The following is a 21,611-nucleotide window of genomic DNA, read 5'->3' on the forward strand; positions in this document are numbered from 1 at the left end:
TGAACAAATCAAAATGATGTATGGCAGCAGGTGTGAAGTGCTGTAAAACAACATGGCAGAGAAGGGTCAGGCCAGGGTGGGGTCTGTAATATAAGGTACTTAGACCTTATGGATTAAAAGGCATTCGAGCAGAGATCCCAATGAAGTGAGGGTGTGGAGCAAGCCGACATCTGGGTAGGGGCATTCCAGATGAAGGCAACAGCCAGATGGGGAGCATCTCAGCACATTCAGGGAACAGAATGGAGGCCAGGTGGCTGGATCCCAGAGAGCAAAGAAGAGAGGAGTTTGAGATAAGACAAACAGGTAGAAGAGGGAGGAGCAGCAGATAACGTCAGCCAGGTGGGCCACAGGTGCAGTTTGGGATTTTCCTCTGAGTGAGATGAGAAGCCATTAGAGGATTTTCAAAGGGAGCAACGTGATCTGATTGAGGTTTAAAACCATCACATGCTGCTGTGTTGAGAATGTAGGGAGATGAGAATGGAACCAGGGGGACCAGGTGGAACTTCCTAAAATCATCCAAGTGAACGGTGGGGGTGGTAGTAGTAGATATGATAAGAAATAGTTCAATTGTGGATATTTTTAAAGATGCACCCGATGGGACTTGCTTATAGATGCCATATAGGGTGTGAGAGGAAGGATTCTAAAATAGACATCAAGACTTTTGACCCAAGCAACCAGAAGTTTGGAATTATCTACTGAGATAACAAACACTGCAGAAGGGGCAAGTTGGGTGGAGAAATTTACTAATATTAATCCAATCTACCTGTCTACACACACATATGTGTGCATAGTACTTCACAGTTAACAATCTATTTGTTATTCACACTCAGGGATCTCATTTGCTTTCTTTCACTGCAGGAAGCTGAGATTGCTGAGGGCACATCTGAAACCACTGGAGGTTGGCGACATGGAGGTCATGTAGCAGTGCTCTCCCACCAAGAGTCCCTCTGCACCCCTGGAGAGAGCAGTGATTATGCAGGACCACCCACCTGCTCAGAACTTTCGTGGTGGTTTGTGCTGTGACTCTGGTACCATTCAGCTAGCTATGTGCTGCTGTAGGCTTCGCTTCCCACAGCCTCCCCAGTTTTGCCATTTGTCATGATCATCCACTCTTAAAATTTATTCTATGACCCTGATGCACAGAGTGATAGCCGATACTCTCTTAAAACAACTTTTACAATTATTTTGACAGGTTATTGTGATTTTGTTCCCTCAACAATACTTAGAATTTGTCTGAGTTATAGTTGCATAGATGGCAATTTTCCTGACCTAGTTTTCTGACTATGATTTATGGATCAGTAAACTCTTTAAACGATGGAAAATAACATCTCAGGCGGCAGGGAACACTTACTATCACATGCTCATTGTTGCAGGACGGATGCGTGGCCATCCTCAGGTTGTTAAACGTTAGGGTGATCTGCCTTCCCTCCGGGGCGGTGATTCTCCACTCGCAGATCCGGCCATGAGGATTTGGGTTCGGGTAGTTGGGAGAAGTAAATGTTCCAGTAGAGCCCTGAAGATCCCCACCACACTCTGATGTGGGGGAAAAAAAGCCAAGAAAACTTCCAATCAAATCAAAATGTTTCCTTCCATCAGGAAAGCTCTCAAAATTCAGGTATTTAAAAATAATTCTTCTAGATAAAATTATTCTCCATATTTATTTATGTGCATGAGGATTTTAGTGAACATATACATTCACTTTTTATCTCTATTAATATTTAACCCTGCCTTACATGGATGATAGTCCACAGGCAGCAATTTAGTTATCATCATGGCCCAAGAAATGAGAGATAAATGAATGTAATGAACTTAAGAATAAGGAAAATTGGGCCAGGCGTGGTGGTTCACACTTGCAGCACTTTGAGAGGCCGAGGCAGGCAGATCACAAGGCCAGGAGTTCAAGAACAGCCTGACCAACATGATGAAACCCCGTCTCTACTAAAAATACAAAAATTAGCTGGGCGTTGTGGCGTGCACCTGTAATCTCAGCTACTCAGGAGCCTGAGGCAGGAGAATTGCTTGAACCTGGGAGGCAGAGGTTGCAGTGAGCTGATATCATGCCATTGCACTCCAGCCTGGACAAAAGAGTGAGACACTGTCTCAAAAAAAGAAAAAAAAAAAGAATGAAAGAAAAGAAAAAAAAATCAAGAAAATTGGCCACGAGTGGTGGCTCACACCTGTAACCCCAACACTTTGGGAGGTCAAGGCAAGACCCCACGTTTACAAAAAAAAAAAAAAAAAAGAGGACAATCAGAAAGTGAATGTTAAGTACCCAGTTTTTCTGAACAAGATCTTTATTTTATCTGAGTTTGTTGGGTTTGCAGTAAGACAAATTCTGAGTAACTACAGGATTCCCTCAAGGTGGGTATTACAGCATAACTCTCATCCTCTTATTATATCTCTCGTGATACTAGTTATTTTCCCTTACAGCATTGATCACAGCTGTGATTTTTCGTTTATCACGGTGACTTTTTTATTAAGGCCCAAGAAAATAGGGGTCATGTTTTGTTTTGTTTTTCAAATATTTTAACACCAGTGGCTAGCATAGTGTCTGTCCAATGCAGGTGCTCAATGTTGTGTTGAATGAATCAATGAACTCACCTTCCATACTGGATTCAAATCGTAGTCTGAATCCTGAGGCAGTCAGAGAGCCGTCTGTGACAAACCTGACCACAGCAGTATTGCTAGGAGTGTCTACGCTGTCAGGAATGGTGTTTCCACAGTATCTGCCCAAGATGTTTCCTGTGAGAGACAAATAATTAAATATACATGTCCAAGTGATCGATTTCTTTTAACCTCTATTCAAGGTGTCCTGTGTGTACAAAGAAAATAATAAAAAACAAGACCCTGCCTATGAAGAAACATTAATCTCTGTCAAGACAACAGGAAAACATGAATAAAAATGAACATATTCAAATACATGAAGAAGTGAAAAAAATGCAACCAATTAGGGGAAGGATATCTCAGCACAATGAGGAAGGCTTGCTCATTTGGTTGAAAAAATGATCTGAGATAAAAGAGTGACAAGTATCTGCCTTATGCTACCACTAGGAGACATGCATGATCCCTTCCCCGTCTCAAGCTATAGAACACCCCTCAAATAACAGCATGTGGCAATGGGATGTCTCAGCAGCAAGAGGTGCCTTCCCACTACTGTTGCTCTCCCCAAGTGGCCTCCAGGGTGGGCTATAGGACACCTGGGCTCTGGGCATCCATTGTTAATGGCAGAATTGAGGGAAAGAATCACCAGTATTGCCCAAAGCTCATTAGTCTGCACTTCTCTGCAGAGTATAGACATGCTTTTGCCTTTCTTGGAAGTGAAGAAACTTCAGAGGCTGAATAAGTACATGTGAAAATAAACACCCAAAAGAGAGCAGATATATTTTACTAACCAGAGGTATGATTGTCCCAGATCTCCACGAAGTCTTTTTCACAGCCAGAAGAATTCTGAAGGTTAAAATCTTCAAAAGAGATGGTGAGATAGTGTCCAGAGAGCCCCTGGAGATGCCACTCACAGAATAAGTTGTCTCTATATGGAAGTGTTGGATGTCCAATGCTTTCAACAACACCACTTTGCCCTGTTACTCTTCCCCCACACTGAGCTGCAAAAAATAAAAATAAATAAATATAAGAAAGCAAGCAAGCAAGAAAGATTGATTCTATTACAAATTTTTTCTTCATTTCACCAGCACATTTGAAAACTTTTAGGTGCCAAGTGACTCTGAATTGAAGTTTTTAAAATTCTGAAAATGGTTAGTGCTTTCCTCATTATTTGAATTCTACCGTTGATGTAAACAGAAATGATACCACAAGTCCAATACAATAATGGGAAACAGAAGATGATGACTAAAGGGAATATTCTGTAATGTCACATTAATTCTTTTGGGACAGTATGTAAGAGCTAATAGTCGCAAGTAAGTTTCATCTCAAGAACCAACTGATAGGCTGATCTGGCCTGCCTAGTACCCTGTGTTGATCCTAAAGACTGAACCCAAGCTCAGCTGGAAGGGGTACTGTGGGGACACTTGCCATTTCTAGTTTTACTCTCAACTAAACAGTTCACTACAGTAACTGATATCTCAGGGCCTTGAAAATTACTATTCAATTATGTCTTATTAGCTGGGTTTGATAGCTAATTGAATTATATGCAGCTTGACTCAGGATATAACATGATCTATGGTGTAGTTAAACATTGTTACCACTAGGCTTTCTGAACTTTCGCTGTATTAAATATTTGTTTGGTTTGTGTCTAAACCTATTAGATACCAAATTATGTGCTATTGTGACCATATTATAGTGAATCTTCAACAAGCAAAGTTACCGCTCATTTTTTAAATAAGGAAATCAAAATGCTGAAGAGGCATATTTGCTTTCTTTTTTCTTTTTTTTTTTTTTTTTTTGAGACAGAGTCTTGCTCTGTCACCCAGCCTAGAGTGCAGTGGTGCAATCTCGGCTCACTGCAACCTCCACCTCCTGGGGTTCAAGCAATTCTCTGCCTCAGCCTCCTGAGTAGTAGGAATTACAGGTGCTCACCACCATGCCTGGCTAATTTTTGTATTTTTAGTGGAGACAGGGTTTCACCATCTTGGCCAGGCTGGTCTTGAACTCCTGACCTCGTGATCCACCTGCCTTGGCCTCCCAAAGTGCTAGGATTACAAGCATGAGCCACCATGCCCCACTGACATGTTTGCTTTTTATCCAGTGACTGATTTGGCACTAGAGACTCAGAGAAAAATAAAGGTTAATTATTTTATATATGATGAGGAATTCAAAGACACTGTTCTAAATATAGTCACCTGGTTCTTAAACGGTTTTATTACTTAAAGTAATAAACATACTGCAGTTCTTCCTTTTCCTTGGGGGATACATTCCAAGACCCCCAGTGAGTGCCTAAAACCTCAGATAGTACCAAACCCTATACAGACATATAGACTATTTTTTTCTCTATATATGTACCTATGATAAAGTTTACTGTATAAATTAGACATAAGAGATTAACAACAATAACTAATAATAAAATAGAAGAATCATAACAGTATACTGTAAGAAAAGTTATGTAAATGTGGTCTCTCAAAATATCTTGGTGTACTGTACTCACCTATTTTGGGGCCTCTGTTTACCAAGGGCATTGAAACCATGGAACATGAAACCATGGATAAGAGAGAACTACTGTATTTCATAGTAAGCTGAAGAAACAGGAGTTTGATTTAACTACATATATTTCTTCACAAATAAGTTAGAGAAAATATAAAATATTCAAGTTTACTAAGATTACTTTTTTAAATGAAAATTAAAAGAGAAATTAAAGTTGATTAATGACTGTGGTTTCAAACATTTACACTCCTTACTTATTTCTAGCATTAAAATATTTTTAAAATTAGGCAAATAGAAAGACTTATTTTTAAAAGGTCATGGTTTTTAGAAAAGTTTTAACATATTCATTCTATAATAACTCTTATTTAATATAAAAATGTTTCCCAGGGTTTTTATAGTTTTGTGTTTTACACTTAAGTCTTTACTCCATCTTGAATTAATTTTTGTATATGATATAAGGAAGGGGTCCAGTTTCAATCTTCTGCATACTGCTGGCCAGTTCTCCCAGCATCATTTATTAGATAGGGAATCTTTTCCCTGTTGCTCGCTTTTGTCAGCTTTGTTGAAGATCAGATGCCTGTAGGTGTTAGACCTTATTTCTGAGCTCTCTTTTCCATTCTATTGGTCTATGTGTCTATTTTTGTACCAGTACCATGCTGTTTTGGTTACTGTAGCCCTGTAGTATAGTTTCAAGTCAGTTATTGTGATGCCTCTAGCTTTGTTCTTTTTGTTTAGGATTGCCTTGGTTATTTGGGTTCTTTTTGGGGCCCATATGAGTTTTAAAATAGTTTTTTTCTAGTTCTGTAAAGAATGTCGTAATAGTTTGATAGGAATCACATTGAATCTGTAAATTTTGGGGAGCAGTATGGCCATTTTAATAATATTGATTCTTCCTATCCATGAGCACGGAATTTTTTTTCATTTGATAGGGTGGAGGGTGGGAGAAGGGAGAGGAGCAGAAAAAATAACTATTAGGTACTAGGCTTAGTGCTTGGCTGATGAAATAATCTCTACAATAAACCCCCAAGAAGGAATTTACCTATATAACAAATCTGTACATGTACCCCTGAACCTAAAATAAAAGTTTTTTTTTTTGAGACGGAGTCTCACTCTGTCGCCCAGGCTGGACTGCAGTGGTGCAATCTTGGCTCACTGCAAGCTCCGCCTCCCGGGTTCAAGCCATTCTCCTGCCTCAGCCTCCCGAGTAGCTGGGACTACAGGCACCCGCCACCACGCCTGCCTAATTTTTTGTATTTTTAGTAGAGACGGGGTTTCACCATGGTCTCGATCTCCTGACCTCGTGATCCGCCTGCCTCGGCCTCTCAAAGTGCTGGGATTACAAGCGTGAGCCACCGCGCCTGGCCGAAATAAAAGTTTTAAAAAAATTATTACCTATAGAATACTTGGCCTTGAATCCCACATGTGTGGGGCTGTTGTCAGATCGAAATCTCAAATACATAACCTCTCCTGAGGACCACTGACTGCTGGGCAAATATGTCCCACAAAATTTGGAAAGTATTGGTGCATCTGAATCCACTCCATCCCGCAACTCAAGGTAGTTGGAAGTACAGCTGAAGTGGAAACAAAATTCTGTTAAATTTACATGATCAAAGGCCTTATTTTGATAATGACAACTTCACTTACTTTCTTTGAAGATATTATTAAATCATCAATTCTTAGCATAAAAAACTATGATAGAATCAGCATAAGCCATGTCACTTTAAAATGCTGTATGATATTTTTCCTAATAATACATTCTTTTATTAGTAGCTGAAAAGACAGGTTTTACATGTTCTACATTCAAGAATATTTACTTCCCTTCCATATTCTGTATTGGTTTTACAAACATAAATGTTGCTTTCAAATTAATCCCTATGAATTTCAAAAAACAGCAAATGTTTTGTTCCACACAATGATTTGATACATTTCACATGACAAAGATAAATTCTCTAACAGCTCTGTAATTGGGACTAATGGAGCATCCCAACTGGAATTTTCTGTGTCCATAAAAGTAGATAAGCATGTACCTAATGTTTCTTCAGGAAGTCACATCAGCAAGTTAATGCTCAGTGAGTGGAAGAGTAGTATTAGACCCAGTGCCAGAAATAGCAACAAAAGATCTTATATCCAAGTTTTGCACCACAGCTGCATTCATGCAAATGTATACACACGTTTGTTCAAGGAAAGAGGAAAATGTTTTTTACAATCTATATAGTTTTTCTTTCTCTTCAACATAGTAAGACTTACTCTCTGTTTTGTAATCCTTTCAGAACTCTTATTAAATAAAGACTGAGAAATTATACTGTGCATGCTTTAGTACTGTTCCGACACTGCTGACCCCTGGTGACACACCACACAAATTCCCATTTGTTAAACAGACATTTTATCATTTGTGACACCGAATATGAGGCTGGGCAAATAAATATTCATCTATCAGAAACACAATATATTTCCTGTGGGAGGAAGAATGGATAACATCAATCTCAAGTAGCCACGCTCAGTGTCCCTTGCAGGAAGTGTCTAGGGTCACAAGGGACAGTATCCATGTACATAACCAGCTCAGCTGATGGGAGAGTGGCTGGCCGACTGTGTTTTCAGGCCTGAGCCATTAAGAGTTTCCCTTTTCCCCTGGATTTCCTTGCAGTATGTGCTACCGAAAGAAATGGACTGTTTTGAGACATGACAGTTAAAAAATACTAACTTTTGGTAGGAAAAAAATAAAAATGGAAGTGACATACTTGGGTGTTACTTCAATATCGAATTGATCTTCAAATTGCAGCTGTATGCGTGTTTCCGGTGGAGCCGCTAAGATCCAAATGCAATCAGCATGCGGGGGATAATTATCAGGGTGGTTGGGGGAGGTCACATACCCAGCAGAATCAGCATCATGGATGTAGACATTGCCCCCACAGGCTGTGAGCAAACACAGTTAAATCAGTCTACGATCTGGTGAAGGGGATGCAGTCAATGGCTACGAATCATCTTTTAAAGTTGACTTCTCTGTATTTTGTCTCCATTTCCTTTCATCTGTTATGATCCTCATTTTCTTTTCCAGCAAACAAATTCTCAATTTGCTATCAAGGGAGCTACCAGGTGTGACACTTTTTAATTTGCCAGACCATCTATCTATTCTCATTGGAAATTTCATTCTTTCTTAAAGCCAACCAAATGATTATGGCACATGGTGCATGGGGCAGAACATCACAGAAGCACGAATAAATATCCACCACTTCAATAAGCATGTAACTATGCTAGCAGTTACAGCTTCCCACTGAGCATTCAGTACAGCAGAATGATGCAGAGCTATAGTCTTGGTATATTTAAAAGACTAAGCAGATATATCTTTGCACAACTCTGGGAGCATTCATTCTTTACATTTCTTCAGGATTTAGATACATTTGAGAAACAAGATCAATGGCATGAAACAATTTATAAGCCATGTTATGCCAGAGGATAAAGGAGCTTTTTAATATTTCTTTTCTAAAAAACCAAAGTATTATCACAAAATATTTTTCTATTATCAATAAATACTCTTTGGCATTTTCAACAAACAAACCAGATACGAGTAAAACTACTTACAATGCCAATGAAATTAACCTGTCCAATCACTTAGCCATACACATACTTGATCTGCTCAACTCTAGAACATTTATGTCCACTGTCACTCACCCACTTATAGTCACATCCTGAATTCTGTCAATACTTCCAACTCCCCCATCTCTGAAACTCTGAATTGCAAATCCCTTTGATGAGCTCCAACTCCCTTGCTTCGTGTCTTTCATTCAAACTTCCCTTGCAAAATACCAACTCTGTGGTTGTGTTCAATTCAAGCCATTCATTCATGGAAATTGATGCCCCTTGCAAATATATGTTCTCCCATCTCAACACCGCCGAGCAATTCACCCATTACTTTTCATATAAACTACAATGGCTGTTTGGAACTTTACTCCCTAAAGCCTTGACTTTCCCCATTTCCTCTTGATTCTAAGCACATTACATTAGGCTCCACTTTACAAAGAAAGTAGAAGAAATCAGATGAGAATCCCTTCCATTTGTTACCCCTAATTTGTTACTATCCTCAATAAATTAATCTGCATCTCTATGCTCTATTTTTCCCTCTGTACATTAACTTCCTTTATCTCTGGATCAAGTTCCCATCGTATTGTCTCCTCCAGGATCCTGCTCTATTTAATCTCTCTCTCTATCTGTCTGTCTGTCTCTCTCTTTCTCTCTTTTCGCCCTTCCTTCTTCAACCCTATGAAAGCACTCATGTTCTCCCAAGTCACCTCACAGCTATATGCCCAAAGAACTTTTGAAATTCTTATTTTATGTCCACAGCATTTAACACGGTTGATCACATCGTCCTTCTTTACATTTTTGTCCCTTGGCTTCTGTGACACCAAGCTCTTCTCTTCCTTTTACTCTTCACATCATTCTTCCTCCGGCTCTTGGGCGCATCTCTCCAGGCCTTCCCTGACATTGCTGGAGGCCCTCAGGAATCCTCCTGTAAGCCTTTCATCTCACTCTGAATAATTCCCCAGTTGCTGTCATACATCTTCATGACTTAAATGATAAGCAGTCTGTTGATTATTCCCGTATTTACAGATTCAGTCTAGACCCCTGTTCTGACCTCGAGACTCCTGCTCTGACCACTTACTGGGCATCTCCAATGGAGGTAATTCAGAGATTTCAGACTGAACTTGTCTCAAATGAATACTCTCATTTGCTCGTCATCCAGAGCTCCATACCTGAGTCTGCTGATGACAGCATCAGCCCCTCTTCCTATGGATACTCTCTATCCACTCTTACTGCCTTATTTTTCTCCTTGATACCTTTCATCATATGGCATATTATACATTTTACTTATTTATTGTCTGCGTCTTAACACTAGAATTAGGCTCCATGAGGACATGGATTTTGTTTGTTTACTGCCACATCCCCGGGGCCTGATACAGTGTTTGTCCCATGGAAAGTTCTTAAATGTCTGTGGGAAGAATGGATCCACCCAGACAAAAACCTAACAACTGCTCCTAAGGTTCCTCCCACCCCTTCCCTCCTGCCTCACATCCAACTGGCCTCCAAATTCACCCAATCCCGTATTTATGATATCTTTGATATGCCCTCTCTCCTACCTTCTTACTGCCATTGCCTTAGTTCAGGGAGTAATTTTTTTCCCTAAATTACTCTTTCATCTGGTCTCTCTCTCTTCAGTCTTCCCCGCCTCCAATGTTTTCGGTGTTGCAGCTACATTCGTGTTTTTAATCTGATCACATTGTTCAGGTTTTGGAGCAAAATCTTCCAATGCCTCCCATAACCTTTTGATTAACATCTTCACTAACTTAGGGTGGTATCCAGGGCCCTGAGCACAGTGATTCCTGCCTGCTTCATCACTATTATGCTTACCTCTTTTTGACTCTGTTCTCTAGCAGTAGTGAATTCTTTCAAATTATTGAATATGACTTGTAACATTGAGACTTTCTACGCATTCATATCTTTTTATCACTGATGGGCAAATCTCACCATCCACTTCCCCTGGAGCCCTCTCTGATGTCCTGGGCTGAAGTAGATGTTTCTGTTCTGTGCATTCCTCTTTCTAGCACTTATTATACCATATACCACGCTCTTCTTTTTTCTTCCTTTGAGACAGGGTCTTGCTTTGTCACCTAGGCTGGAGTGCAGTGGTATGATCACGGCTGACTGCAGCCTCAACTTGCCAGGCTCAAGTGATCCTCCCAACTCAGCTTACTGAGCAGCTGAAACCACAGAAGTGCGCCACCATGTTTAGCTACTTTGAAAACTAAGGTCTTTCTATGTTGCCCAGGTTGTTCTCAAACTCCTAAGCTCAAGTGATCCTCCTGCCTTGGCTTCTCAAAGTGCCGGGATTACAGGCATGAACCACCGTGCCCAGCCTTATATCATGTTGTAATTGTGCCTTTGCTTGCCTGTCTCCTCTACCACACTGTGAACTCCTTGGCAGAACTCGGTGGTTTGCATGATGTGAAACACCTTGTAAATGTTTGATTAATTAATAAATAGGCCAATTAATCAGGTGAGAATAAAAGGCAACTACCACAGGGTCCTAGAAATCTCAATCAACCATAGCGAAGGAGTGTCTCTGGAGAAAAATGGTATAAAACTAGGTGATTTGATGTCGAAAAATGTTCACAAAAGGACCTAGGTTAAAGGCTGAGAAATGGAGTGGCATGGAAATAGATATGGTGGGAAGATAGCCAGATAGATGTGGGAAGTAGAAGGCTGGCTATAGTTATGGAACATGGTTGAGTTGGTAAGTAGAGAGAAATAACAGTGATGCTGCTGTTTCAGGTTGCCAAGAACAGGTTGTGAAATCAAAAGACTTTTAAGTCTGATGTTAACAGCTGTCATAACAAGCTTCAAGAAAGACAGGGAGAAAGTAATGGCCATAACCATACTTGCATGAACAGTGAATCCACAAAGGAACAGAAGAGGCTCTTAGTGTATCTGAATTACCACTAAATGTTGACTTTAAAAATATAAATCAAACTGAGTCTATTGGCTGAGGATGGTGGCTCACTCCAGTAATCCTAGCACTTTGGGAAGCTGAGGCAGGTGGCTCACCTGAGCTCAGGAGTTCAAGACCAGCCTGGGCAACATGGTGAAATCCCATATTTACCAGAAGTACAAAAATTAGCTGGGCACGACGGTGCATGCCTATAATCCCAGCTACTAGGGAGGATGGGTCAGGAAATCACTTGAGCCTGGGAGGCAGAGGTTGCAGTGAGCTGAGATCGTGCCACTGTACTCCAGACTGGGCGACAGAGAGACCCTGTCTCAAGAAAGAAAAAAAAGACTGAGTCTATTATAAACAAAAACAGAAGAGTAGAGTTATGCAGGATGGGCTGACGTCTACTCACTAGACTCAAGACACTGCTACTCTTGAAATGCTTTGGTACCAGGTGAAAACTGCCCATTCATGACTCAGCTGCAAAGCTCAGCATCAAGAGATGGAGGGATAAGAAGGTCCCAGCTTAGAAAGCAATGGTACAGGTGCCCACAGAGCTGCATTAAAGCTCCCTCCTTGTGCCAGAGCTCTGGGAAGTGACCAAAGCTCCTTCCCTGGTGTTTTGGACCTTACTCAAGCTATTCGCTTATTTTTGTGTGTCAGTTGGTGAAGACTCTTATTCATCTCTTTTATCAAAATGAAGAAACCATGTTGACTTTAAACCTCATACAATGTGCAATAAAACATATGATTCCATTTTTATATATATATAAATATATGAATCTGGGATTCAAGTCATAGGATCATTTTGAAATCTATATTATCTAAATTCAGGTGGGACAAAGCAAAAATTTATTATTATATTACTTTCTACTGACATTACTCCCTTTTTTTGAAGTGATGCCTATTTACTTATTTATTTATTCAATTAAACATTACTAAAAAGCAAATGTCATCAAAATCAAATCATTACAGTAGAATTAAATGCAATTATAATCAAGTGTAATTAGTACAAGCAATTAAGGATATCATGTAATATATAATTAAATCAGTAATAATAGAATCAAAAAATTATGTGTTCTTTTAAAAACAGCATACAAATTATTATAAAATAAGGTAAATGTAAGTCTTATAATGTTTCTGTAACTAGAATTAACTTACAATTAGACATATTACAATGGAAAGGTCTAAGGAATTTCAGGGATCAAGAAGAATAGTTTATCTTATGGAAAATTTCACTTTGGTCACTAATTAGGTATGTGGCCTTAGAAAAGTCCAAGCCTCATTTTACTTATCTTTAAAATGGAAATAATGATACTTTACTTGAAAAGTAGTCACGATGAGATACTGAATGTATCAAATATAATAAGTACTTGATAGTAGGTATTCTTATTAATTCTATTACTGTTAGTTCAGGAAAGAACACTTTATATCAAAGAAGATCAAGCAATTGCAGGAAAAGTAGATATAATTCTCAGTAAAAATGCTTACCTAAACTCTTTGCCTCGTATTTGATCTTAAATCCTTGCCCTTCATTACTGTGATCAGAAATAAACTGAACAAACATTTGATTATCCGAGGTGAACAGAGTTGATGAAGCATGACTGCCACAGAAATGACCATTTCCTCCAGGGCGTCCCAAGGGTGGAGAATAGATATCAGGACCATTTCTTAGCTGGAAAGACAAATTAAAATTGCATCAACTCCTTTACATTGCAAAAGAAGGAGTACGTAATTCTTATCCATTTATGTCCCAGGAGAGAAAAATCATCATTTTGTTTTCTGAATGAAGTCTATGGAAAATGTAATTAGAAAGGGTAGCAAGCAAGACCTACCACCAAGTAATCCCCCTGGTTGCAAGAAGAATCTCCATTTGGAATCTGGAAAGTTTGTTCAAAATGGACAGCAATGGTCAGGCCACTTTGGACCAGGACGTGCCAAGAACAGTTGAGGTTGGATGGGTAAGTCTCCGGATACTTGGGGGACGTGATGATCCCTCTGTCTGCATGCAAATAGCCACCGCAGCCTTCCCACAAAGAAACAAAGGTCGGTTATTTAAATAGCATTGGCAGCTGGATTTTTATGCTTTCTTAGTTTTCTTGGGGGGTTTTCAAAGGGAGGCAATAAAAGTGCTTCAAAATAAAGCCAGAGTGCAGGAAATGATGATGATAACAAGCATGTATTGAGCACATGCTATTGGCTACTCAGTTTGTGGTGGTCGTTGAGATCTGGGATACAGAGGTAAGTAATCAAGACAAATTACCCGCTTTCATAAAGATTTCTTTATAGATGGGGAAGACATACAATAAACAAATACATGATATGTGAGATGGTGATAAATTCTATAAAGAAAAATGGATGAGAAGAGGGAGAAGGGTACTTTATTGTTATTAAAGTTAAGTTAGAAAAGCCACGTCATTGGAGTAACATCTTAGCAGAGACATGAATGAAATGAAGGATCAAGCCAGATGGTTATGGGGGAGAAAATATTCCAGTTCAGGAAACAGTTAGTGTAAAGGCTTGATGTGTTAGAGGTACATCATGGAAGTCAGAATGGATGAGGCAGAATGAGAGATTCCAAAGGTAGCATGGCTAGGTCATGCAGGAAACTGAAAAGATTTATTCTGAGTAAGAAGAGGGGCCGGGCGTGGTAGCTCACACCTGTAATCCCAGTACTATGGGAGGCCGAGGCGGGTGGATCACGAGGTCAGGAGATCGAGACCACGGTGAAACCCCATCTCTACTAAAAATACAAAAAAAAATTAGCCGGGCACGGTTGTGGGCGCCTGTAGTCCCAGCTACTGGGGAGGCTGAGGCAGGAGAATGGCGTGAACCCGAGAGGCGGAGCTTGCAGTGAGCTGAGATCGCGCCACTGCACTCCAGCCTGGGCAACAGAGCAAGACTCTGTCTTAAAAAAAAAAAAAAAAAAAAGAAGAGGAAGACGTTGAAGGGTTTTGGGGATCAGAATGGCATGATCTCACTTAAGTTTGAAAATATCACTCTATGTGCAGTCCTTAGGCTGCAAGGGGTGGAGGACAGGGAAGAGCAGGAGCAGAGTGTCCAATAAGGAGGGGACCGCCTGAGGCCAAGGAGAGATGATAGGTGCATGGGCTAGGCTGGTAGCAACAGAAATGGAGAGGCGTGGTTGGAATCTAGATACATTGTGAGGGTAGAGCCAGTGTGATTTGTTGATGGTTAAGTGTGAGACAAACAGAAAAGTCAAAAATAACATCAAGATTTTTGACTTAAATAATGAGAAAAATGTACTTTCCATTTGCTAAGATTATGAGGAGTGTAGAATTGGGGGGTGGTGGCGTGGAAAAGGGTGGGAATAAAGTGTTCAACTTTCAAAGGTGAAATTGTTTGTTATCTATCTATCTATCATCTATTTATCTATCTATCTAATTGGGATCCAAGTGGTTTTTCGTTACATGGATGAATTGCATACTGATGAAGTCTAGATTTTAGTGCACTGGTTCCCTGACTAGTATACATTACACCCAATATGTAGTTTTTTATCCCTCATACCCCATTCATCCTCCCCGCTTCTGAGTCTCCAAAGTCCATTATACCACTCACAGGTTAAATTTGAAATACATTCTAGACCAGGAGCTGCCAAGTATGTATATATACATAGATACACACACATATTTATATATATTATATACATATATAAAGACACATATACATACACATATAAATCAATTACAATGGTTCTACCCTTACTATATACATACATATGTATACATGTATGTATGTATAATGAGTTGTGATACATATTAATGTATACATGAGAGTGAGAGGGCAGGAGATAAAGGAAGAGGATGAAAGGAGGAGGCATTAATTCTCCAGTTGTCAGGGACTAGAAGCTCACCAGTAAGGGCAGACATCTCACACAGCTAGTTAAATTGTAGAGGTGAAAATGCATCTTAGGTCTAGTTCCAAAGCCCATGCTCTTAAGCCACTATGCAGCCTGCCTCCCTTGAGCGTGAGGAACACAACTTATCTTCAGTTGCTCCCTACTTTATAAAAGGTATATATAAGCAAGGAGGAAATAGTAGATTAATTTTTAATGTTAGATTGAGAATCTACTTTAAAATTATGTTTTTCGATTGAAAACATGAGAATCTTTCACTCTTCCTTGGACTACTTTATTACCTTTCATTTAGTTTGGATTTAAGGCTGTTACTGGACTTCACATGTCAAGTTTGAAAAGTCTCAATCATACTGTGCATGATGGTATCCCATATACGGTGCCCACTTTTGACTCACCAAATTCATATTTCAAGAGCAACAAATTCTTCCTGCCAACCCTCAGATGGATGACTTCAACCATGTAATTATGAGGATAAATGATGATGCTTTGCTCCTTCGATGAGTTATGGATATGAGCTGTGCTCTATCTAGTTCCAGCCCTCAGCTAGGCTGAAAAATTGCTTTAAAGCTCTCTCTCATGCATTCCCTGGACACACCTCCTTTGGAGCGAAGATGCCCCACCAGAGACCTGAAGGCAGCACACTTTTGTACGACTTGGCCCCAGTGCTTTGGATCAGGACTCAGCATTGATGTAAGGGGAGCCAGCCTTCCAGAGCCTGGGCAGAGACCCATGTCCTCTGACTTGTCTTGTGTCCTGGTGCCCAAAAAAATTATATTAGGAAGAGAGAAAGAGAGGGAAAAAGAGAGGAGATAACATGGGATTAAAAAATATTTGAACTCATTACTCTTGTGAAAGGATGCATTGAAGCCTGCCCTGGTTACACTGGAGTCCGTGGTGAAGCGGATGAACATGTACTCTCCAGTAGACCGGATGGGCCCAGGGATCTCTCTGCCACAGAGAACTGCTAGCTGCTGGGCCAAGTTATTGTCTCCTACGTTGAAAGAAAGGGAACAACATGAAAATACAGTCTTGAGAATCTACTCTACAATCATTTGCAGCTTAGCCAAAGCAGCTCACACATTTTTCTCAGAACATCAGGATTCGTAGGAGATAATGGGATTCTCAAAAAGAAGGACCCCTCAGGGGTGATATCATTTTGGCTCCAGCTTGCAATGGTGCTTCCTGCCCTTTTCTTTACCCCCACCCCCCCCTTTTTTTTGAGATGGAGTCTTCCTCTGTTGCCCAGGTTGGAGTGCAGTGGCACAATCTCGGCTTAATGCAACCTCTGCCTCCCGGGTTCAAGCGATTCTCCTGCCTCAGCCTCCTGAGTAGCTGGTTTTATAGGGGTGCACCACTACTTCTGGCTAATTATTGTATTTTTAGTAGAGGCGGGGGGTTTACCATGTTGGCCAGGCTGGTCTTGAACTCCTCATCTCAAGTGATCCGCCCTCCTCAGCCTCCCAAAGTGCTGGGTTCTTTACCCTTTTTGATAAAGACATCTTTGACAGTTTCCACTGTCTTTCTAAAAACTGGCTGCCAGTTCTCCCTGTCACTAAAACTCAAAATCAGAGTACCTGGGATTGGGAAGCGATGGAGGCCCAGTGATGATATGTGTGTCGATTAGAGACTCTGACCTCAGTTACTCTGATTGCTGAAGGTCAAGTAGGTAAAAGAAAAAAAATAAGTTGGCTCTTTGACCTCAGATCCTACACTAATGTTACATGTCATTCACCAAAAGGTATGCAATTTTATACGCCCTTTCTTCAGTGCCAGTGGGTTTTTTTTAAAGAAAACTTTTCATTTGTGTTTGTTCATTGCTTTTGTTTGTTTTGGTATAAAAACAACCACACACTTGTGTGGAGGGTGAGAGAAGAGTTCCAGCAACTGTGCCCCACCCCCACAGAGAAACAAAGGACAGCAGGGGCACCTCAAGTCTCCTTTCATCTTGATTATCTTGGATACAAGCTTTGATCAAAGCCCTTGTGCCGGCTGAAACCAAAATGGAGCAAAGGGGATTATAGCAGACTTGGATGCCGTGGCTGGGAAAAATGTTGTTTTTTTTTCTTTTGTCCTAAGGCAGAGAATTAATAAATTTCAAGTTTATAAAAAACAAAAATAGAATATGAGACACGAGTAAATATACCCTTTTATACAACCAGCCACATGGATTCTTTGTGGCACTGACTACAACTTGAAACTCATTCATTATTAACTACTTTAGAAAATAAGTTATTTTCTATTCTTGTAATTACAAATGTAATGGCAGACTTATAAATACAAAATGCTCGAAATGGCATTCTTTGGAGGGTTTCTGATCTCTGGAAACTTTTGTGTTCTTTGTAATTCAAAAATGTATCTCTTATACTTCCTTTGCATTTATAGTAAGTGCACTTCATTATGCTATTTTGCTACACATTTCGCCCAATATTATTTTTTCTTGACTTATTCTCTGATTACCTGTACTACAAAATTTTGAAGTTTATTATATGTCATTCATTCACATGTATATTTTATCACTGGATGAAACTGAGTTGAGTCTACTGATTTTTATTTCTTTTCTAAAATTCACTCCAGATCATCTGGTGAAACAATGCTTGTCTCAAAATAACTGCTTGTTGATTAGCCCACTCATTAGCGGGAAGATGACCCAAAAATCACAGATGGTTTGTTACTTGCCCACCCACCCCTTCAGTCTTCATACTGAGTACTGGGGTATTTCTGGAGCCTTCCAAAACCTCAACATATGGATTGCAGCCTAATCTTTAAAGGGGAGGGGAAGTCAAAGAAGAGTAAAAGCTAGCACTAGAAGGCAACTTGGGAATTCTTTCTCTAGTCCAACCTCTTCATTTTACAGATATAGACACTGAGGCCCCAAGATTATTCAAGACTGACATTTATTGAGCAATGACTATATACCCCTTTAAGTGCTTCACATGTACTATCTGATTTTATCTTCACAGTGACACTATTAGGTAGGCATTTATTTTTATCCTCATTTTGTATATGAGGAACTGAATCTTACAGGAGATACAAGTCTCTTTGCTGCATGCAAGGGCATAGAGATAGAAGTTAACAGTGATGTTAACCTTTGTAGATTAACCTCAGATGCCCCAAAACCATGCTATTAAATGATTTATCTAAGTTCATGAAGAACGTACGCTTAAGATCTGGAACTAGATTAAAGGATTACTGATTTTTTATACAATTTCTTTTCTATTTAAAAGTTTTTCTAGGACCAATGTAGTTTCATGGAATCTCAGTTTGGAGAAATCTTCGGTATACAGAATGGGTAGGTGTGTGGTCTGGAGGAAACTGATTCATTTTGAACTACAGCAACTCTATAAAATGAACAAGGAGGTGGGACAGTGACTCATTTCTCCCAAGAATGCTGCATGACCCTCTCTGGGGTAGCCCAGGAAGGTTCACAGCCTCCATACAGCAAAAGGCCTGTGATGACAGGCCAATTGCATGAGCAGGAATAGCCTATAAGTATCTTTGTCTGTGGCCAGTTGGCTTTAGATATTTGCTTCAGAATGTTACATGCTTCTGCTACTCAGAAGCAAAAGGCTAGCTGGGCAAAGAACAAATAATTGAAGTGGAATTTAAAATTTAGTCATAAAAATATGCTAACAATGTGTAAATGACTACAATACCCACCAACTGACACAGACTAGGCACTCAATAACTATTTCTTGAATAAATAATTAAACAAATGAGGAAGGAAGGAACCTTATTGAGCATCTACCCACATTGCCAGTGCATAAAAAGGAATCCATACGGAAAGTCCGCACAACCAATTTAAAATATTTGTGTCATTTTGGCACGCACCTTAGTTTCTTTAGCTCTTTCAAGCCGCCGTGTGCCTGAGCAAGGACACTGATTAAACCTCTCTTAGAAATTTCCATCTAAGTAAACTGAAATCTAAACTATTCCAAATTCGTCATCTACAAAATGCTTGTACTTTTGCTTAAAAAAATGTATTTATTACTTTCCTAAATCCTCAGAAAAAGCCTGTGAGAGAGGTATTTGTCTATCTCACAGATAGAACGGGTTTGGAGCCACTTAGTGACCTGTGCAAGGCCACACAGGAAAAAAGGACTGCTCCCCAGTCTCCCTGCTTCCAAGAGAAGTTAGTGATGAAACAAAAACAACTCAATGGAATGTGATTTTAAAAGAATAAGCGTAATTTACTTCATTGATGCAGTTACCTACTGAAGATTTCCTTTGAAGACACTTTTTAAAGCTTCTAGTAGGTTCTGAACACTAGAATATGTGTGCAAGGACACATCCTTTCCATTACATGAAAAGTTTTAAATTTCAATATGCACAGGAAGGCTTAGATGGGAAGAGAGTATTCTGGTGCTTTGATGCTCCTCTGTGCAACATGCTGATAGCCAATTGCTGATGGGAAAATGGGGGAGAGTCACACTTTGACATCTCATCATGTGTGTATGATTGACTTGAGTCTCTACTTAGTGTCCTGCCTCTACAGAAGGGACATAAAGCACCTCCACCATTCAGTTTTTCTCACTCAGCAGGGCTCTAGGGATCAGGGATAAGGGAGAAAAGATCTTGCACACTAGCAACCTGTGGGCCAAAGGCAAACATGTTTCTTTTTGCTGAGAATGTGCACATCTAACAAATGATGCTGTGGATCTGGGGGCCACACTGAGAAATACTGATGTGGAGGATGTGGCCTTTCTGCTGTCCTCCTTCATTCCAGTCCATGCAAACTGTGAAGCCCAATTTTGTATAAGGCATACATCAGCAATATTTATTTCTCTAATTTTATGTCACATAGCAACACCATGCCTGTGTACAGAGGAAAGAATACAACAATATCACTCCTTAATTCTACCTATTCTACCCAGATTCAGGGCACAAAGAGAAATGAATACATTACTATTTTACATTCTTCTTATTTTAGAGACAGGGTCTCATTCTGCTGCCCAGGCTGGTCTTGAGCTCCTGGACTCAAGTGATCCTTCTGCCTCGACCTCCCAAAATGCTGGGATTATGGTGTGAACCACCGTGTCCAGTCACATTACAATTATAATTATTTTTTTCAGCCAGAAATATAAAATATCAATATTTATCTCAGAGGTATCTCAATAGGACAGGTGAACAATGTTGACATTCAGACTATTCTTTCCTTCTTAAGCCTCTAAAAAAGCCTTTTTTCCTTATAGAAATGTGCTATTCCTGACATTCTGTGACAAGTAATTTAATACTTTCCTATGTCCTTCAGAAGTTGTAGCCAATTCTGGTACTGATGCCTTCCTTGACCATAATATCTGTGTAATTCCAAACCAAACAGATGGAGGCAGTATGCAAGTCTGATGGTAATGGACTAGAAGTAAATATGTGTCAGGGTTGAAACTCAGCATTCTTTATAATGTTCTCACCATCTCGTATCACAAGGCTATCATAGGCACACGTTCGGTGAGATTCAATGTCCAGGGAAAGGATGTTGAGTTCCACGGTAGAGTCCGGAGCCTGGATGAGCCACGTACAGTCCACTCTATTACTGTAACTGTCAGGCCAGCCCGGGGAGAAGAGAAACATGGGTGCATCTCCTGTCCTCAGGAAGCCACCACAAGCACCTGTAGAATAGAAAGCAACATCTTTGACACAGCCCTAATGGAAAAGACGCTAGATAGCACTTTTTCACTTGAAAGTGACAGCCCTCTACTGAAAACAAGCAACCAGTTGAAACAATTTCTCAGAGAAATCAATGAATATCGTATGTAACCCACTGATTGAGAGCTGCAATTTCCGTAATTGATCTTTGATGTAAAAAAATGCATTGTGTTCTCCATTTTCACCATAATTTTGCTATATAACCCATTTAATATTGAGTGCTGACTATTTAGGCATCAATAAAGACACATAGAGGATCCCCTGTATTACTGTGGTGGAACTGTATTCATTCCTGTGTTTCTCATGTTTCTTTATCATTTTTGCGTAGTTACTTATGTAATTTATATCTAGGCAATTTTGAGGTGACAGATTAGGGCCCTTTCAGGGTCTATTTCTGGGCATGTGTACAGCTGGGCTTATGTGTGTGGCCTTCTAGATTTCCAGAAACATGTCGGAGCTTTTCAAAGCCCCAGTGGGCATCTCCTTCCCCATTTTTTCCTTTCAAGTTTACTAGTCAGT

At 39.9% G+C, this 21,611-nt stretch overlaps 1 protein-coding gene across 1 annotated transcript in view; it reads right to left on the minus strand.

Moving 5' to 3' along the window:
• Positions 1 to 21,611, minus strand: part of CUBN (cubilin) — a 305,495-nt gene that overhangs the window by 82,222 nt on the left and 201,662 nt on the right. Inside the window, exons 40-48 of the mRNA XM_055296673.2 lie at positions 20,858 to 21,055; positions 16,297 to 16,443; positions 13,411 to 13,601; positions 13,067 to 13,250; positions 7,833 to 8,007; positions 6,487 to 6,665; positions 3,393 to 3,602; positions 2,602 to 2,742; positions 1,352 to 1,533 (exon numbers count right to left, since the gene is read on the minus strand). Coding sequence (XP_055152648.2) covers positions 1,352 to 1,533; positions 2,602 to 2,742; positions 3,393 to 3,602; positions 6,487 to 6,665; positions 7,833 to 8,007; positions 13,067 to 13,250; positions 13,411 to 13,601; positions 16,297 to 16,443; positions 20,858 to 21,055 — 1,607 coding nt within the window. The remainder of the gene's footprint in view (positions 1 to 1,351; positions 1,534 to 2,601; positions 2,743 to 3,392; positions 3,603 to 6,486; positions 6,666 to 7,832; positions 8,008 to 13,066; positions 13,251 to 13,410; positions 13,602 to 16,296; positions 16,444 to 20,857; positions 21,056 to 21,611) is intronic.

Source organism: Symphalangus syndactylus, chromosome 10 (assembly GCF_028878055.3).
Source record: "Symphalangus syndactylus isolate Jambi chromosome 10, NHGRI_mSymSyn1-v2.1_pri, whole genome shotgun sequence".
Taxonomy (NCBI): domain Eukaryota; kingdom Metazoa; phylum Chordata; class Mammalia; order Primates; family Hylobatidae; genus Symphalangus; species Symphalangus syndactylus.